We start from the raw sequence: 16,845 nt of genomic DNA on the forward strand, positions 1-16,845 counted from the left end.
TAAATTCTGCAAGTAAGAATTCATGTAAAGCATTGGTAGTTAAACAAGATGGCAGAGAAATAGATTAAACATCTTCCTGCTCATGTGAGACAATAAAAAGAAGGGAGATACCATAAGTATATTTACTAGAGCACAGGTGATTCAAGGTTCAAATCCAGTTGACAGAGTGGAGGACGGATTAGCATAATGGTTAAGATCTTTACTTCTTAAACACAAGCATCAGATTTTGATTTGATCTAAAGTTATTGGCTATGCTTAGAATAGCCCACCAGGGCAGTTAGCCTAATATTTACCCATGAAACTATGATCTTTTTCCACAGCCTAAGCAAACAATATCACAAATGGACTAGAAGATAATTTTGGCATTTTTGTGCACAGATCAGGGGAAACACAAGGGATTATTATTTGTACTCTGTTTTGGGTTTTCCATCATCCACCATACTCAGTGTCAAACATTTGTTTTCAGAGTGGTCTTGTAAAACAGATAACCCAGGAGTAGGTAGCAAAATTTATCTGAGCATCTCAGGAGGAGGTAGTAAGAGAACTTCACCACTAATGGCACGTGCAGCAATTATGAGTTGGCGTGTGCATGTGGGGTTGTGAAGATTTTAATTTTGCAGGCAAACTTCTAATGTCAGGAAAGGGAAGTTATGTGTATCCTCCCAAAATATAACCCAGTCCATGGCAAAATGAGACCTGCAGTTTGTCCTATGAAATTTTATGAAACTGGATGAAGGCATAGAATAGGTAGTTTAAGGCCAAAAATAAAATTAAAAAATGGTAGGATGAAAAAATAAACCATAGTTAAGTGCAATCTCCACCATTACTAGTCATCAACAGAATTAATGGACTCTGAGATCATATTCTGTATGTCTGTGTATACATTCCAGTAGCTTAGCATGTGATGTCTGAAAACTGAATCTTTTTGCTTTTACATTTCTGTAGCACATGCACCTGAGCTTGGCAATTTAGTGATCTCAAACATTACCTCGTATAGCCTATCCTTGAACTGGGAAGCACAACACATGTTTGATGACTTCATAGTAGAAGTCAGAGATTCTAATGGGTTGCTGGATCAGCTGGAGTATATAGTACCAGGCACGTTAAGGAGTACCGACCTCAAAAATCTAAGTGCAGGAACTGATTACTACATCTCTCTGTATGGTGTTTCCACTGGGCAGCGCTCACAGACATTATCCGCTGTAACTACAACAGGTACTTTCTGTAAAACTGAATGCCTCTTAGAAGTATCTATATGTTCTTATTTTTCTTAGAGCTATATGGATTAAAATTTCTCTGTGCTTTCTGTTATGTGACAGTAAACTGTGAAAGGCATTTTTGATAATAGTAACATTCCTTTGTCTTGTCATACACATTTAATACAACAACTTTTCTGCTTAATATACTTTATTAAAAATAAAAACTCATTAATGTCAAATATGGGAATTTTATAATAACTAAATCATGGGGTTTTATTAGTTGAAAATGGTCATATAATCGTTTCTTTGTAAGAAACAGCATTTTTGATATAAAAGTGTACTTGCTTTCAACAATGGCACCATACCAAATGACTATATATATTATTCTTACACTAAGAAAATCAGATCAACTGCACACTATGAATATTTACTTTAAAAGAAAAAAAGGCAAGCACTAAGCTTAGAATATCTTTAAAAATAACAGTCTGGAATATAGAACTTGTCATGAGTAATTTCTGGAACACGCACAGCTGCACTTCAAGGTGTTTATTTCCTGATTCAAACTTCAGCCAATAGCTATCTCAAGCTTTTTTCCCAATTTGTAGAGATCTAGCAAGTCTCCACACAACATAACTGAAGAAGGGTATTTGGTCATTGGCATACCATTCAGTATTACAAAAAATGATGGCATTGGAATTTAAAAATCATAACAGAGGCTTGAAAAGAGGAACAATTTCTTAAGTTTTAGAATAGAAGGCACTCAGATACTAGACCCTTTGTACTTTATTAAATATAATTTCTGTACTGACTTATTCCAGTTATGTAATAATGTATCTATCCTTAAACATGTATATCTTTATGATGAAAATCAAGAAATGCTGACTGGAGTAAGGGTAAATCTGAAGACAAAGGTCATAGTGCTATGTCTGATTTATAACAGTTGACATGTATGGCCATTTAAAGTTTTCCCAGGCATGTCCTAGTCATGAACGAGAGGACTTTCCAGTAAAAGATTTATACTTCTTGAAAGCTTCGTTTTTTTAAAGAAATTCATTATATTGATATTTAATACAAATTTAGTTTATCAGAGTAGTGAACTAAAATGATTAAAAACATAATTAACCAAACATTATTACTGAAAACCTTCAGGAGAGCCAGTATGTAACCTTTATCTTACACGTGGTCACAGAGTCTCACAATTTAAGCAATTTACCAAGGATCTCTGTTCAACCTGTAGCCCTTCTGAGTAGCATATTTGTCTGGAAGAGAAATTAAACAGTTGGCAGATGTTTGCAGTCTTTGTTGGCAGTAGACAATAACTGAGATCAGAAGAAACATGCATAAATATATATATATATATATATATATATATATATATATATATATATATATATAATTTGTGAGCATTTATACAGTAGGTGCCTTAGGACAAAACAGTGTTTGCTCTATCACCTTGGCCACTAATTCTCATACTAGCAGATACAGGTTTATACGGAATTCACTAGTGCTTGTTATATGATGGGCTTTCGGCTTCCATTTCTTATACCTCTCTTTCCTAATGTTGGGAGAGGATCCCATTCTCTGAAAGGTTAAGTCTCTTTGCTGTGGGATTGCAATGTCTACTCCGAATGCTCCAGTTTAAGAGCAGGGCTGTTAATGCTATTAGAAAGTGGGAAGCTAATATGCTAAGGGTAGTCAGTGATCTGTCCTCACAACCCAATGCATACCAGCTTCTTGCCAAGCTCTGAGTTTACTGATCTTAAATAAATTACATATATTTTGAGAAAATATTTTTTTTTCTTTCAAATTGGGAGTTTTTAACTCTATGTTGATTTTAGATAACTAGTTTTCACCTTAGAGTTTTAAAGAACTGTTATTTAGAATTCTACTATAAAAATTTCAGAATATATTGATTAAGAATATTTGCAAAACAACCATTTAAATTTAACAAAATATAGTTTGTTTACTTCTGTACTTTCCTTTTTTAGAAACAAACTGCTAGGAAATTGTTGTAGGAAAATACAAATTAAACAGTTACGGATAGCCTATAAATATTTTTTCTGTTCACTCATTCAAGGAAAATGTATTTTAGAAAGATAGATTCACACATATGTCAGTCTGATTTTTTTTTTTAAATTCAGGATTTTTTGAAATGGTGACTGCTGAATAACAATATTTGAAAACTGCCTTTCATAGAATTTGGAGTGTAGTGCCCTAAGTTTACTGTCACACAGAATGGACTATTGCGTGACATTTTTCTTATAGATAAAGTGATTTTAGTTACTCAATTTGTTTAAGTTATACTTCAGTTTTAGTAAATAATAGCGGATCATACAAGCACAATCTAATAGATTTTCTTCTATCAGGATTCTTTCCACACCTGATATATGGCTACGGACAAGCTCTCTAATGCTGGTTTCATTGTTATTTACATTTAAATAGTTTTAGATGCACTTGCATCTTATTTTCACTACATAATTTTTTGGTAAATATGTAACAAAAAATAACAATCTCAAAATGTCTTCATTTCCTTCAGAAGCAGTGCCTCGATTTGGTGATTTAGAAGCTTCAGCTATTACCCCAGAGAGCTTCATATTGTCTTGGGAAGTAAAACATGAAGCTTTTGAAAACATAATTGTACGTATTAGAGACACTAACCATGTATATGACATGAAGGAATACCAACTACCTGGACATGTGACTACCATTAATGTCACAGGACTCACTGATGGTACAGAATATAAAATTAACGTGTCTGGCACAACGTGGGGTGGGCAGCATTCAGAACCCATAGCAACAGTTGTATCAACAGGTACATTTTCTCACATTAGAAATAATGTAGACTTTTTTTTTTCTTATTTGTTTTAATTAAATTGTAGTGGTCGTCCTGCTTCTTTAAGAAATATCAGAAAAGTAATGCTTTCAAGAAATTATCTCCTGGTCTTTTTTTTTTTTTTTACATATTAAAGGTTATAGCTCTGAATTAGTAAACTTATATTTCATAGGCTGCTGCTTTGGTGTGAATGTAAAATCATGAGTTGTCAGCATAGCTAGTTCTCAAAAAGAAAAAAAAAACAATTATTCATCTTATAATGTTTCCCCTAATCCTATATTACAAGATATTTCATGCATCATATACAGGACCATTACAAAATCTATATTCATCTATGGTATGTTATACTGTTACTACGTATGAAAAATAAAAAATAAAACACATAATTTAGTTATTCTGTAGGTAGACATTTGGCAGCAATTACTCAGCTTTAATAAAGTTAACCAAAGCTCATTATTTAATCTATTTTGAATAGTTAGACCTACTTTTTTCCAGATGTGACCCTTAAATAAGAAGTTATGTACCTACCATAACTTTCCATGTTAGTTGTCTTCTCACGCCTTCTTTCTTGCTGGATGGGTTCGGAGCCGATCCTTGGCTCCGACTCGGCCACTTACTAAAGCTTGAGAGCTAATTTTACCAGCTCGAGGCAACCCTATATCCCATGATGCAAGGCGAAGACTACCCAGATCTCGTTTGGTAGCTAAGGAAATTATGCAATATATTCCTCCAACTGGAGAGGAGGAGGAAGAGGTAATAATACTAAAAATGACAATAATAATAATCATAATCCCCCGAAAAGGATCAACCTAATCTAGTGACACTAGAAAGCTGATTAGCTAGAAAAAATGGATAAAGCCTCTTAAGAGAAGTGGCACAATATTCTCGGTCTGACCAGGCTAGGGGGATGGTGGGCGGGACGCAAGAAAGAAGGCGAGAGAAGACAACTAACATGGAACATTATGGTAGGTACATAACTTCTTAATAAGTTGCCAATCTCGCCTTCATTCTTGCTGGATGGGACCGCATCCCTAGCACCTCTATCCTGGGTGGCTCAATGGAACAGACTCTTGAGAATGGTTGAACCAAAGTTCACTCTGTCTCTGGAGGCCAAGTCTAATTTGTAATGTGAAACAAAGGTATGAGGAGAGGCCCATGTGGTTGCTGCACAAATAGTGTCTATTGGAAGTCTAGCCTGAAAAGCTGTAGATGTAGCTAGAGCTCTGGTAGAATGGGCTTTTGGCCTAGAAATCAACTCTTTGCCTCTGAGCTGATAAATGCAAGTAATCACAGAAGACAGCCATCTAGATAGAGTTACCTTGGAGACTGGAAGGCCTTTCCTGTTCTCTGCAGAGGATAAAAACAGTTGATCAGATTTCCTAAAATGTTTAGTTCTGTCCAGATAATATCTGAGTTGGCGGTGAACATCAAGATAATGTAGTTTTTGTTCCGCTCTATCAGAATAATTTGGGAAAAAAAATGGAAGATCAATGGATTGATTTAAGTTCGTCTGCGATGCCAGTTTGGGTAAGAAAGACGGATTAGTCCTTAGAGAAACTCTGTCTTTGTGGAAGATTAAGTAGGGAGGATGAATGCAGAGGGCATGAAGCTCAGATACTCTCCTGGCAGAAGTAATGGCGACTAGAAAGTGTGTCTTCCAAGAAAGAAATTTCAATGAACAGGCAGCCGCAGGTTCGAAAGGGGGAAGAATCAAGGATATTAAAATTAAATTTAGATCTCACTGTGGTGGGGGGGTCTCTAATCGGAGGTTTAAGTAAAAAGATACCTCTAAGGAATGCCTTGCAAAGTTTATGTGACATAATGTTGTGGTCCAAAAAGCCTATATGAAAATTCGAAATGGCTGCCAGCTGAACTTTTACTGTGGAGGAAGAAGATCCTGAATGAAAAATCTCAGCTAGGAAGTCCAAGACCGAATGGATCGGAGCAGTATTGGGGTCTATATTCCTAGCTTTTGCCCAGAAGGAGAAACGTTGCCATTTACTAGTGTAAATCCTTCTGGTGGAAGATTTAAGGGAAGCTACTATGATATCCCGGACGGGATTAGAAATCATAGGAAGCCTGGCTAGGGATGGAAGTGGAGCAACCAAGCAGTGAGGTTGAGAGAAGGTATGGATTGGTGCAGCTGCCCCGACTGGTGGGTCAGATCATCTGGAACCGGGTCCAGATGCCATGGCTGTACCAAGAGATAACGATGTAGGAACGGAAACCATATCTGTCAAGGCCAATAAGGGGCAATGAGAATCAACTTGGCTCTCAAGGCGGTTGCTTTCTGAATTACTTGAGGTATCAGAGGAAAGGGAGGAAAGGCATAAAGAAGTCCCCGGGGCCAATCTTGGGTTAGAGCATCTCTGGGGGGATGGCCTGGAAGGGGGAAGAGAGAGAAGAAGTCGGGGCATTTGCTGTTTTGAGGTGGAGCAAAAAGGTCGCAGCAAGGAAGGCCCCACTCCTGAAAAATCTCTTCCATCACTGATTGTTTGAGAGACCACTCGTGAGGCATGAGGATAGCTCTGCTCAACCTGTCCGCTATGATGTTGGATTTCCTGGGGATATGCGTTTCTATCAGAAACCGCTGAGAAGAGATTGCCCACTGCCAAAGTCTGAGAGCCTCTCGACACAGTGGATAGGACTTGGTTCCGCCCTGTTTGTTGATATACCACACTACGGACATATTGTCCGTTTGGATTGCAATAGTTCCTAGGGGAAGAGAGTCGTGGAGGGCTTGCAACGTTAAAAACACTGCTCTCAACTGTAGGACATTTATGTGCAGGTGGTATTCGAAAGGTTGCTAAGTGCCATGGACCATCCTGCCCTGATAATGCCCCCCCCCCCCACCCGATCAGGGAGGCGTCCGATGTAACCGTGGCGACTGGGGCGGGAGGAACAAAGGTTCTGCCCTGATGGACTTGAGGGGACGATATCCACCAGGTCAGATGCCTTTTGCAAATTGGAGTTATTATGATCCTTTGACACATGGGAAGTTGTTGAAAGGACCATTGGGCGAATAGCATCCATTGTAGAAGACGCATGTAAAAGCGGGCAAGGGGAAGAAGTGTTATGGCGGCCGCCATAAGACCCAGTACTTTCAGAGCAAATCTGGCCTGAATTTTGTTGCTGAGAAGAATCACCTGGACATGATTTTGAATGTCCAAGATCCTTTGGTCTGTTAACTTTGCTGAAAGTTGTACGGTGTCCAACTTTGCACCTATAAAAGTAATAGATTGACAAGGCGACAAGGCAGATTTTTTGAAATTTATAGAAATCCCTAGCCCTCTGCAAATGTGAATGGTGTAATCTCTGGCTTGGAGAAGTTGATACCTGGTGGTGGCAGTGAGGAGCCAGTCATCTAGATATGGAAACACCTGGAATCCTTGACGTCTCAGGTGAGCCGTAACCACTGCCATACATTTGGTGAACACTCTGGGGGCTGTAGTGAGTCCAAATGGCAGGGCCCTGAATTGGAAGTGACTGGGCCCAGCCGAAAGCGGAGAAACCTTCTGGAGCACCTGTGAATTTTTATGTGATAGTACGCATCCTGAAGATCTACCGAGCACATCCAATTGTCCTTGCCCAGAAAGGGTAGAATGGACTGCAGCGTGACCATCCGGAATCTTGTTTTCTTTACAAACTTGTTTAGTTTGCTGAGATCTAATATTGGTCTCCAGTCCCCTGTCTTTTTTGGTACTAAAAAGAACCTTGAGTAGATACCGGATCCTATTTGGTCTGCTGGGACTGGCTGGATGGCTCTTTTTGCTAGCAGTTTTGAAATCTCTGGTACTGCTAGTTCTCTTAGACCGGGTGGAACGTCTGGAAAGGTTCCCTCTTGCTGAACTGGGGTTTGAATAAAGGGAATTTTGTAACCCTCGGATATGATCGACTGTACCCATTTGTCTTGAAAAAGGGAAAGCCAGGCTTTGGGTACAGTGATAATCTTCCCCCGACTGCCTCCGAAGGTGGACAATCAGGCAACATCTCAGGGATGCTGGAAGGGTTTGTCAGAGAGAGGCTCCCTGCTACCCTGATTCTGCGGACCCCCTCTGCCTCTAGGGCGGTGTCTGTTGTTGTTACCCCCTCTGCCTCTGGGGGTAAACTGACCTCGTGCGTCAGGCGTGACTCCTTGAGATTTGCGGAACCACATTTTCCCTCCCTTCTGACCTTTTGGGTAAGGTCTTGAAGGAGTGGAGAAACGGACTCCTACGGCAGAAAGAGTCTTGCCATCTTGTTCGCATCTAGTCAAGGTGTCTTTCACTTGAGGTCCAAACAAAGTCGAGCCATCAAACAGAGAGTTTGTGAAGAACGCTTTGAAGGGATCTGCAAAATTACAAAGCCGCATCCAGGATTGACGCCTTAAAGCCACTCTTGTGCCTGCGGCCCTACTCGCTCCATCGGCTGCATATGAAATGAGCCGCATGGAGGAGTTAACAATGGAGTTTAGGATTCCTAGCTGTGAGTTAATCTTATCCTGAGACCCAGCAGCTGACGGATCCTGTAAAACTTCTCCCAACTCTTTAAGAACATTTCTTTGAAGGCGGGTGAAGTGACACAAGTAGTTCAGCGATCGCATGGCAAAGGTCGCTGAAGAAAAAATCCGCTTGCCGTACCTATCCATAGTCCTAGAATCCTTGTTAGGAGGATGGACAGGTATTGAAGGATCAGCTAGTTCCTTCTTGGTGGCTGCAGCCACCACCATGGCATCAACCGGGACACCTTTTGTCAAATATTGCCCATCAGGTGGGGCTGTAATGAATTTAGAAGGCCTCCGAGGAATAGGTTCCACCGAATCCGGGGCCATCCATGCCTTCCGAGCCACCACGTCCATAAGAGGGTCAAAAGGCAGAGACACCCAGGAGGTGGAGGGTCGAGACCCGAATGCCTCCAGGTATACTGACTCATCCTCGGAAGGATTAAGGGAAGGCCAGTTCCCCCTCTGCTTAAGAAGTTCAAGGATGTCTGAGAAAGAGACATCCTCAGAGGGGGACCTTGGGGATCCCTCCGACTCATCCAAGTCAGTATCAGATGTAATAGACTCGGGGGAGTCTAGATGTTTCCTCTTACATGTCCTCTTATATGGAGGTTCACCTGACGGATCAGGAGAAGCCTCGGAAGAGGAATATATTCCCAATGGGGAAACCTGAGGCGTTGGATCTCTGGGTCCGGGAGCAAGAGAGTGGGAAGAGACGTCAGCAGGCACTGTAGTGGGAGGAGCTGATGGAAATGACCGTTGACTACGCCCAGGGGCTAGTACACTCCTCATCAGCTTGAAGGCTCCCCCGTCAGAGAGGCCAGAAGGTTCCCGCTCCGAAGAGATAGGAACTCCAGGCCTCACAGACAGGGACGGCTCCGAGGTAGATGTCGGAGCTGAGCTCACCAACGCCGAAGCTCCGAGAGGGAGAACGGGGTCGGACAAGGGTCCGATGCCACTCGCCCCCTCAGAGCCGACGAGAGAGACCAGACGCCCAGATCCCTCCAATGAAGGCCTCAAGGAGGAAATCGGAGCAGAGGACGACGGAGCCGAAAGGGGGGGTGGTATTGGCTCCGAAGTTACAACAGTCACGGCTCCGAGGAGCTCTGGCTCCGAGCTCTGTAAGAAAGTTGAAGGAGGAATGTTAGGTGGATGTGTGATAGCTACCATCTGTTGAGACAGGCTATGGAGCATTTGGGCCAATGCCTGAGACTTTAATAGTCTACTTATCACTCTCTCTAGGTTGTGATCAGACAGCCTGGACGACCGAGAAGAACGGCTCCGCTCCGAGAGCAGGGGTGATCTCGGAGCCGAACGTATCGATTCCAATGAGGGGGATCGTGATCTCTTTTTAGAGATAGGTGGAGCCGAAGGAGCCGAGGATACGTCGGCTCCAGCCAGAGCCGACACTGAGTGCCCAGATCTAGCAGCATCGGCGCAGGATGGAGCCGATACTGTGACTTCTAAAAGAGAAGGATCGGCTCCGGCCGGAGCCGATCTCGACACTGAAGGAGAACCAATAGCCTATGGCTTAGGACTTGAAGCCGAAGGCCTAACTGGTTTCGAGGGCTTCCCCGGAGCCGACTTAGTCGGGGAGCTCTCAGGCTTTAATAAGCCCCTCAATATTAATTTATTTCTGCGCTCCTGCAGGACTCTTGGGCTGAAGGCATGACAGATAGCACAAGAGTCCTGCAGGTGCAGTGTGACCGTCTGTCAGAGACATCTTCTTACAGCACGAGTCACACTTCTTGAAGCCTGAGACCTTTGTGTCCTTCGACATAGCTGTGTTGAGGAAACACAAGTAACAAGGAAACACAGACACACACACAAAATAACACCCAATCCAATAATATAAATCTAAACAGGGATACAACACACTCAAACACACACAGAATCCCTGACAGGAAAAATTAGGAAAGGGGGAGGTTTAAGGCCTAACCTAGGGAAAGGGATAAATAACCCGAAAAATAGGGAACACTAACGGGAATAGGGTTAAATTAAACATTAAGGTTCACAAAACTAAGGTAAATAAATCTAAAAGGGATGAGACTAAAAGTCTTAATCTGAAGAAAACTTACCTGGAGCTGGTAAAAGAGGCACCTCGTAAGCGAAGCGGCAAACGAGATCTGGGTAGTCTTCGCCTTGCATCATGGGATATAGGGTTGCCTCGAGCTGGTAAAATTAGCTCTCGAGCTTTAGTAAGTGGCCGGGTCGGAGCCGAGGATTGGCTCCGAACCCATCCAGCAAGAATGAAGGCGAGATTGACAACTTAACATTTTGTATTCATGTCTTCTGGAAATGGTTTCCTCAATATGGCGTATTCACTTAAAAATAATATTTCCATTAAGAACTGCATTACAACTTATATTACAGATCATTTTATTATTTATGTATGTAGTTATTTATTAATGTATTTGTTTTTGTTGACTGCACAGAAAAATTGTGCAGTATTGAATTCACAATGGTTAAAATACAATATGAGTATAGTGTCTTCAAATACAGCTTCAATATGCACACAAGACTACACAGGGAGTATTATTACACTGAAAAAGTGGTGCCTTAAAATAATTGATCAGCAGATATTTACAGTGACAAAACATCAACAATTCATAAATATAATATTTGTATACTGATTGGGTAATATCTGAAATTCCTATATATATAAAATTTACATTTTTGGTGCACCTTTGATATTATATGATCTAAGCAAAAAACATTAGCTGGAGTGAGTTTGCATATTGTTGATTGACTGCGGATACAAAATCACAAATTTGGGATATAGAAAGAATAACAACTGCCAGTATTAAAAGTGGGGTATACAGTACCTGGCGGGAATAGGATATATTATGTACCAAAAGCAAAGAAATAAAACTTTAAGTCAATCAGTACAGTATTCAGTATATTATATGGAAAGGAGACACAGATGAAGTACATAAGGAACTTCATAGACAACTCTGAGGGAATGATAGAAAGATGGAGAAAAAACAAAGTAGGAATAAAACATAAGGATAGTGAGACTGCATATATATGGCTAAATATGAATACATATAAATGCATGCACACTGTGTGTGTGTATATACATATATATATATATACACATATATATATATATATATATACATATATATATATATATATATATATATATATATATATGAGTCTACTTCTCATAATTGAAAGCCGACTTATCAGAAGACTACTTCATTGAGATGAGAACACTGAACCATTACTTTACGGTTGCACTATCAAAGTTTTTAAAAGGTTAAGTATGCCCTTGGCCAATAGAGGGAATTTGACCTTTTTTCCCACTGTGGTATGATCCTAGAGTTGGTATATTTAGTTTAGAGGTGTGGGGCATAGCCCCACATTGGGTGGTGTCGGGGCTTTAGCCCCCTACCTGGGCGGGTTTGACATATTGCTGCATGTTTCCTCATTCCATGTTGGCCAAGTGCATACTTACCCTGTTAAAAACTTTGGTAGTGTGATTGTTCAATAAAGTAATGGTTTGGTGTTCTTGTCTCGGTAAAGTCATCTTCAAGTAAGTCAGTTTTGATTATTATTAGTACAGCCATATAAAAAAAAATATATATATATATATATACATTTTTTTTATGAGAGGGAAGCACATGAATTCATCATAGCACATAGTCTTGGGACTTTTCAAACTTTTAACCTTTAATAAGTTGCCATGACAGAGATGCTTCACATGCGTTTACTGTTTTAGGTCATACTGTACTGCTATGTTCATGATTCATCTTTAATGTGCGCTAATAATAAAGCTGTGGTAATCTTTTTTTTTTTTTTAAATAATCCTTTATAGATGGATTTTTTTATTCAAAATTACAGAATGTTCTTCTATTTCATGAAATATGTACTTTCCTTTGCATTTTTCCTGATGTGACCATGTGTTTTACTATCTGAAAATTCCCTTCTCTAGAAAAAATGCCCAAACTGGAAAACCTAACAGTTTCAGACATACACCCATATGGCTTCACAGTGTCCTGGATGGCTCTAGAGAAGGATTTTGATGAGTTTGTAGTAGCCGTTGTAGACTCTGGCAGATTGCTAGCCCCACAGATCTATACAGTTTCAGGAGCCCAGCAGATACTCAAAGTTACAGGCTTGATAACAGGGATTGGTTATGAAATTAAACTCACTGGCATTGTCACGGGGCATCACACAAAACCTTTAACTGCGCATGCTATAACAGGTACTTTAAATCATGTGAAAATGTTTCTTGCTGACCTCTTTCAGTTTGTCTTGTTGTAAAATAATAAAATCTGTCACTGCCATTATGTTTCAGTTGTCTTTTGTGATATATCTTGATTAGATACCACTGTAATTATTGTATATTTTTATAATCTTGGCTATATTTGTCAGACATGCAATGTTTAAAAATTATGAAAAACAGAGAAAATATACATCTTAGCAATGCATTTCTAGGCAATTTTACTTCAAAGTCATCGGTTGTACTTACAATTTTCTGCAGAAAAGAAAGCAAAAGTAGAACATATTTTCATTTTTTTCAGTCTTCATTTGGTTGACAATGATATTGCAACTTGAGTATTTTGTAATACGAAAGATAAGATTATGTTTCACATTTTTTGCTATCTCCTGCAAATTAGCAAAATGAGATCATCTCTGTCTCTAGATCACAGTTTCTAAGAAAAGGCAGAGGAAATTATTTTTACCATGAGAATGAACTAATGTATTCCTTTAACACTTCATATATGAACTACATATTTGCAAAGATATTGACAATGCTTTTGTTAAGCTCTAAAATCATTTTGATATTTTGAATAGACTTCTACCTTAATAACATGGATTTAAGTTTGTTGGGGGGGGGATAAAATTTCATATATATATATATATATATATATATATATATATATATATATATATATATATAAAATTGTGGTAAAAGTGAATGTTTTAACAAAAGTGTTATACTAAATTGACTTCTGATATGTTTGTATATTTCTAATCTACAACATAGAACCTTAAGATGCTATAGATGCATCTACAACATTTGGTGATTATTAGAAATATAAAATCTTCTCCCTCGTCATAGGTATCAGCTCCTTCCTCACACCTGTGTCTTTAACAAACATTAACTAGAACTCTTTTCTTAATTATCTTTGTCTCAGAAGCAGAGCCAGAAGTGGAAAGCCTTCTAGTTTCAGATATTACCTCAGACAGTTTCTTGTTATCCTGGACTACTGATGATGGTATCTTCGACAGCTTTGTTATTAAAATTAGAGATTCTAATAAAGAATTTGACCCACTGGAATTAACAGTATCAGGCGAACATCGTACCAAACTTATTACAGGGCTTAAAGCTGATACTGAGTATGAAATTGATCTTTATGGTGTAGCTAATGGACGACGTTCACAACCTTTCAGTGCCGCAGTTTCAACAGGTATTTTTTTGATGGAAGAGTTCGTGCTGACATACCGTGTAAACCATTTATACCAACCTGCTTCCTTTGGCTGCCTTTTTGCATTGCTATGCCCCTAGCTTTGCCCCCTTTTTTATTATTATCCTATGTTTTGCTGTGCAAATGATTGCCTGGAGTTTATTTAGTAAACTTATAATAATAATTGTGAGTAGGCATTGAACTGTAGTCTGCATGATATGAAATGCTTGAAATTTGCAATGTCTTATTTGAAGTGGTTAGAAAACCATGTGCTCTGTGCTCAGAAAAAAATGACATGCAATTCTTTTATCAGCCTTAGTTTGCTTATCGAAGATGACAATTACTTTTTAGGCATGCATTACACCTATTACGGTGCTAAAGGTCACTTCAGTGTGGCTTTTTTTTTTACTTTTCATTTAGATTTTATGGGAATTACAACAGTCAGAATTATGTCAAAATTTACACAAAAGATGTCAACAGAAGAAGTCAACAAATAATGGATTGGAAAATATAGTATTGGCTGCTTTATATTCTTTGAGAAAATATAATTTTCACAGAAAACAGTATTATACATGCCTAATATAATGATCATAGTTGATTATTTTATAAAGACCAGAATTACTTTGTGGCATGAAGTAGATCTGGAGAATTTTTCAGACATTCCATTTCTTCATTATTTCAATTTTAAGTCATATTTTCATATGTTTAACTGTGTAGTCATTAACTATGTTACTTTAAGTCTGTGCTCAGCTCTAACTTTTGAATATTTAAGACCTTGCATTACAATACAAAAAAAAAAAATTCTTCAGAAAAGATTGAAAACTTTTGATCTCACAATATTTATTTTAGCTTTTACAAATGTTAAACCCTTACATTAAATATTTATTCTTCTTAACAGCTTGAAATTTATTGTTCATCCAAAAAAGTGTCTTGTTTAAAATAGAAAGGCACCAAATGAATAAATTCAGTTGTTGTGTCAAATATGCGTGCAAAAGCTGTGTTAGGATTTTTGGATTTTGAAGGCAGGTGATTTACTGTGTGCACCATAATAAATAAAGGTGCAAAAACATAAAAATATAAGTCAACATGCTGTGCCTTGCACAGCATTATAACTAAGGGAATCTAAACACTTATGCATGTGTATACACACATACACAAAAAATGATTTTATCTTTTTCTCATTTGAGCCAAATTCAGCAAATGTTATCAGCATGATGTAATAATCAAAAATGTGATAATTTTTTTTCATGATATTCTACACTTAAAACTGCGTTTGCTTAAAATTCAGAAAGTGCAAAACAATGTATTTAAGTGCATTACTAATCCCAAAAATTCATTTTGCAGGACAGAAAAGATAACTGATACATACTTTGCATGTTTTATTAACTGTATTTCTTACTTTCAAGTAGCTGAAGTGATGCTATTTCAGGATGCTGGCCAGTATTTGCAGTTTTTGATTGCAGGAAAGCATGTGCTTACTATGTTTGTTTGCCTCGCAACCTTGCTTACAGGATTTTATGTTCTCTGACTGCTGACTTTTTTTTTTTCCTTTAGCATCATTTTGCTAAAGTGCTATTTAGTCTCATTGTTTTAATTGTTGTATATGTTTTTAATACACTTATTTATGTCTAAGCTATTATGAAAAGTTGTACTCCTCCAGCTATAATTATTTTTCAAATTTCTTTTGTAATATTTTGATATGTTTACTTCCGTAAAAAGACAGTGAGAAAACAGTTTTAAACATCTCTGAATCAAAATGTATTTTTCATTCAAGAAAATGTCACACTTCTCTATTTGAGTTGTATTTACAATACATCACAGAGGTTATCACAGACAAATTAAAAAAAAATAGAATGCAGTTAATAAAAACATTGCTTTATTTATGTGATCAAGTAAAGTAAATTATTAATTTTATGTGAAAACAAACAACAAGGTGAGCTTTAGGATTACAACTAACTAAAGTTCCAAAAACAAACTTGTCATCTTAAAGTGGAAATTTTTTGTATTGCACATGCGCATACAGGAAGGGAAAGGTGCTTTCAAGTACCAATTCCATAAGTAATCGATATTCTGATTGCAGGTTGACCCCAAGATACAATTTAGTGGTGTTAGATAAGAAGGAAAGAAAGACTATAAAACTACAACTGTTTTTGTGCATTCTATGTTCATTCCACAGAAAAAAAGGATGATCTCCATATACCCCCCCAAATAAAGGAGATTTTGCATTTCACCCCTAGGCATATAACTATAGGGTTAGAGCCTCTTGGAGCAAAACTATCCATGTTTACATCACACAGCATGACACAATTAGTTCTCACCCTTGAAGCATTTATAGCATTAGGTAAGCAGTTGGAAAAGTGAAAACTGTCCATTCTAATGCAAAGATATCTGCTGTAAGACAGTTCTGGTTTTGAGTTGTCACTGAATTCTTTCATTTACTTGTTTTGGTGAAATTATACTTTAATGGGATGAAAACTGCTTTTAAGAATGTATATATTGTTCAAAATCATACGCAATATGTTTTTTGAAAGCTGTATACAAAAAGGCTTGGTTGTGCTAAGAATTTCAAGTCTCCTCAAATTCAACATGTTTTTGTGGCTTTTATCCTGATCATCTGTTATAAGCAACAAGAACTTAAGTCTAATTCAGATTTACTGTAGTGAATATTAACTATTTCAAATTGGTGCTAAATATAGAAAACAAATCATGTTAATTCACATCCCATCATTTCAATCTTAATTACCTGAATGTGGGAATCAAACACTAACCAATGTCATTATCAAACACATGCGTTATTTGAACAAATTTCAAACCTGCATCTTTATTTATTGGGGTTTACTCCATAATGCACATATTATTATAGTCACCGCTGAGACACACATTAAAATTAGAAAATAACAAATATCCACACAGAGT

At 38.1% G+C, this 16,845-nt stretch overlaps 1 protein-coding gene across 8 annotated transcripts in view; it reads left to right on the forward strand.

Annotated features, from left to right (window-relative positions):
- Positions 1 to 16,845, forward strand: part of TNC (tenascin C) — a 223,528-nt gene that overhangs the window by 171,820 nt on the left and 34,863 nt on the right. For 2 of the 8 annotated variants that reach the window (XM_044058613.1, XM_044058615.1), the window contains one exon: positions 13,660 to 13,932. The exons of 1 other annotated variant lie outside the window; for it this stretch is intronic. In XM_044058613.1, coding sequence (XP_043914548.1) covers positions 13,660 to 13,932 — 273 coding nt within the window. Of the gene's footprint in view, positions 1 to 945; positions 1,216 to 3,735; positions 4,012 to 12,449; positions 12,723 to 13,659; positions 13,933 to 16,845 lie in introns of all 8 variants that reach the window. 5 more of the 8 variants (XM_044058609.1, XM_044058610.1, XM_044058611.1 and 2 more) reach the window with 5 other exon arrangements.

Source organism: Protopterus annectens, chromosome 16.part0 (assembly GCF_019279795.1).
Source record: "Protopterus annectens isolate FY-2018-M chromosome 16.part0, PAN1.0, whole genome shotgun sequence".
NCBI classification, from domain to species: Eukaryota; Metazoa; Chordata; order Ceratodontiformes; family Protopteridae; genus Protopterus; species Protopterus annectens.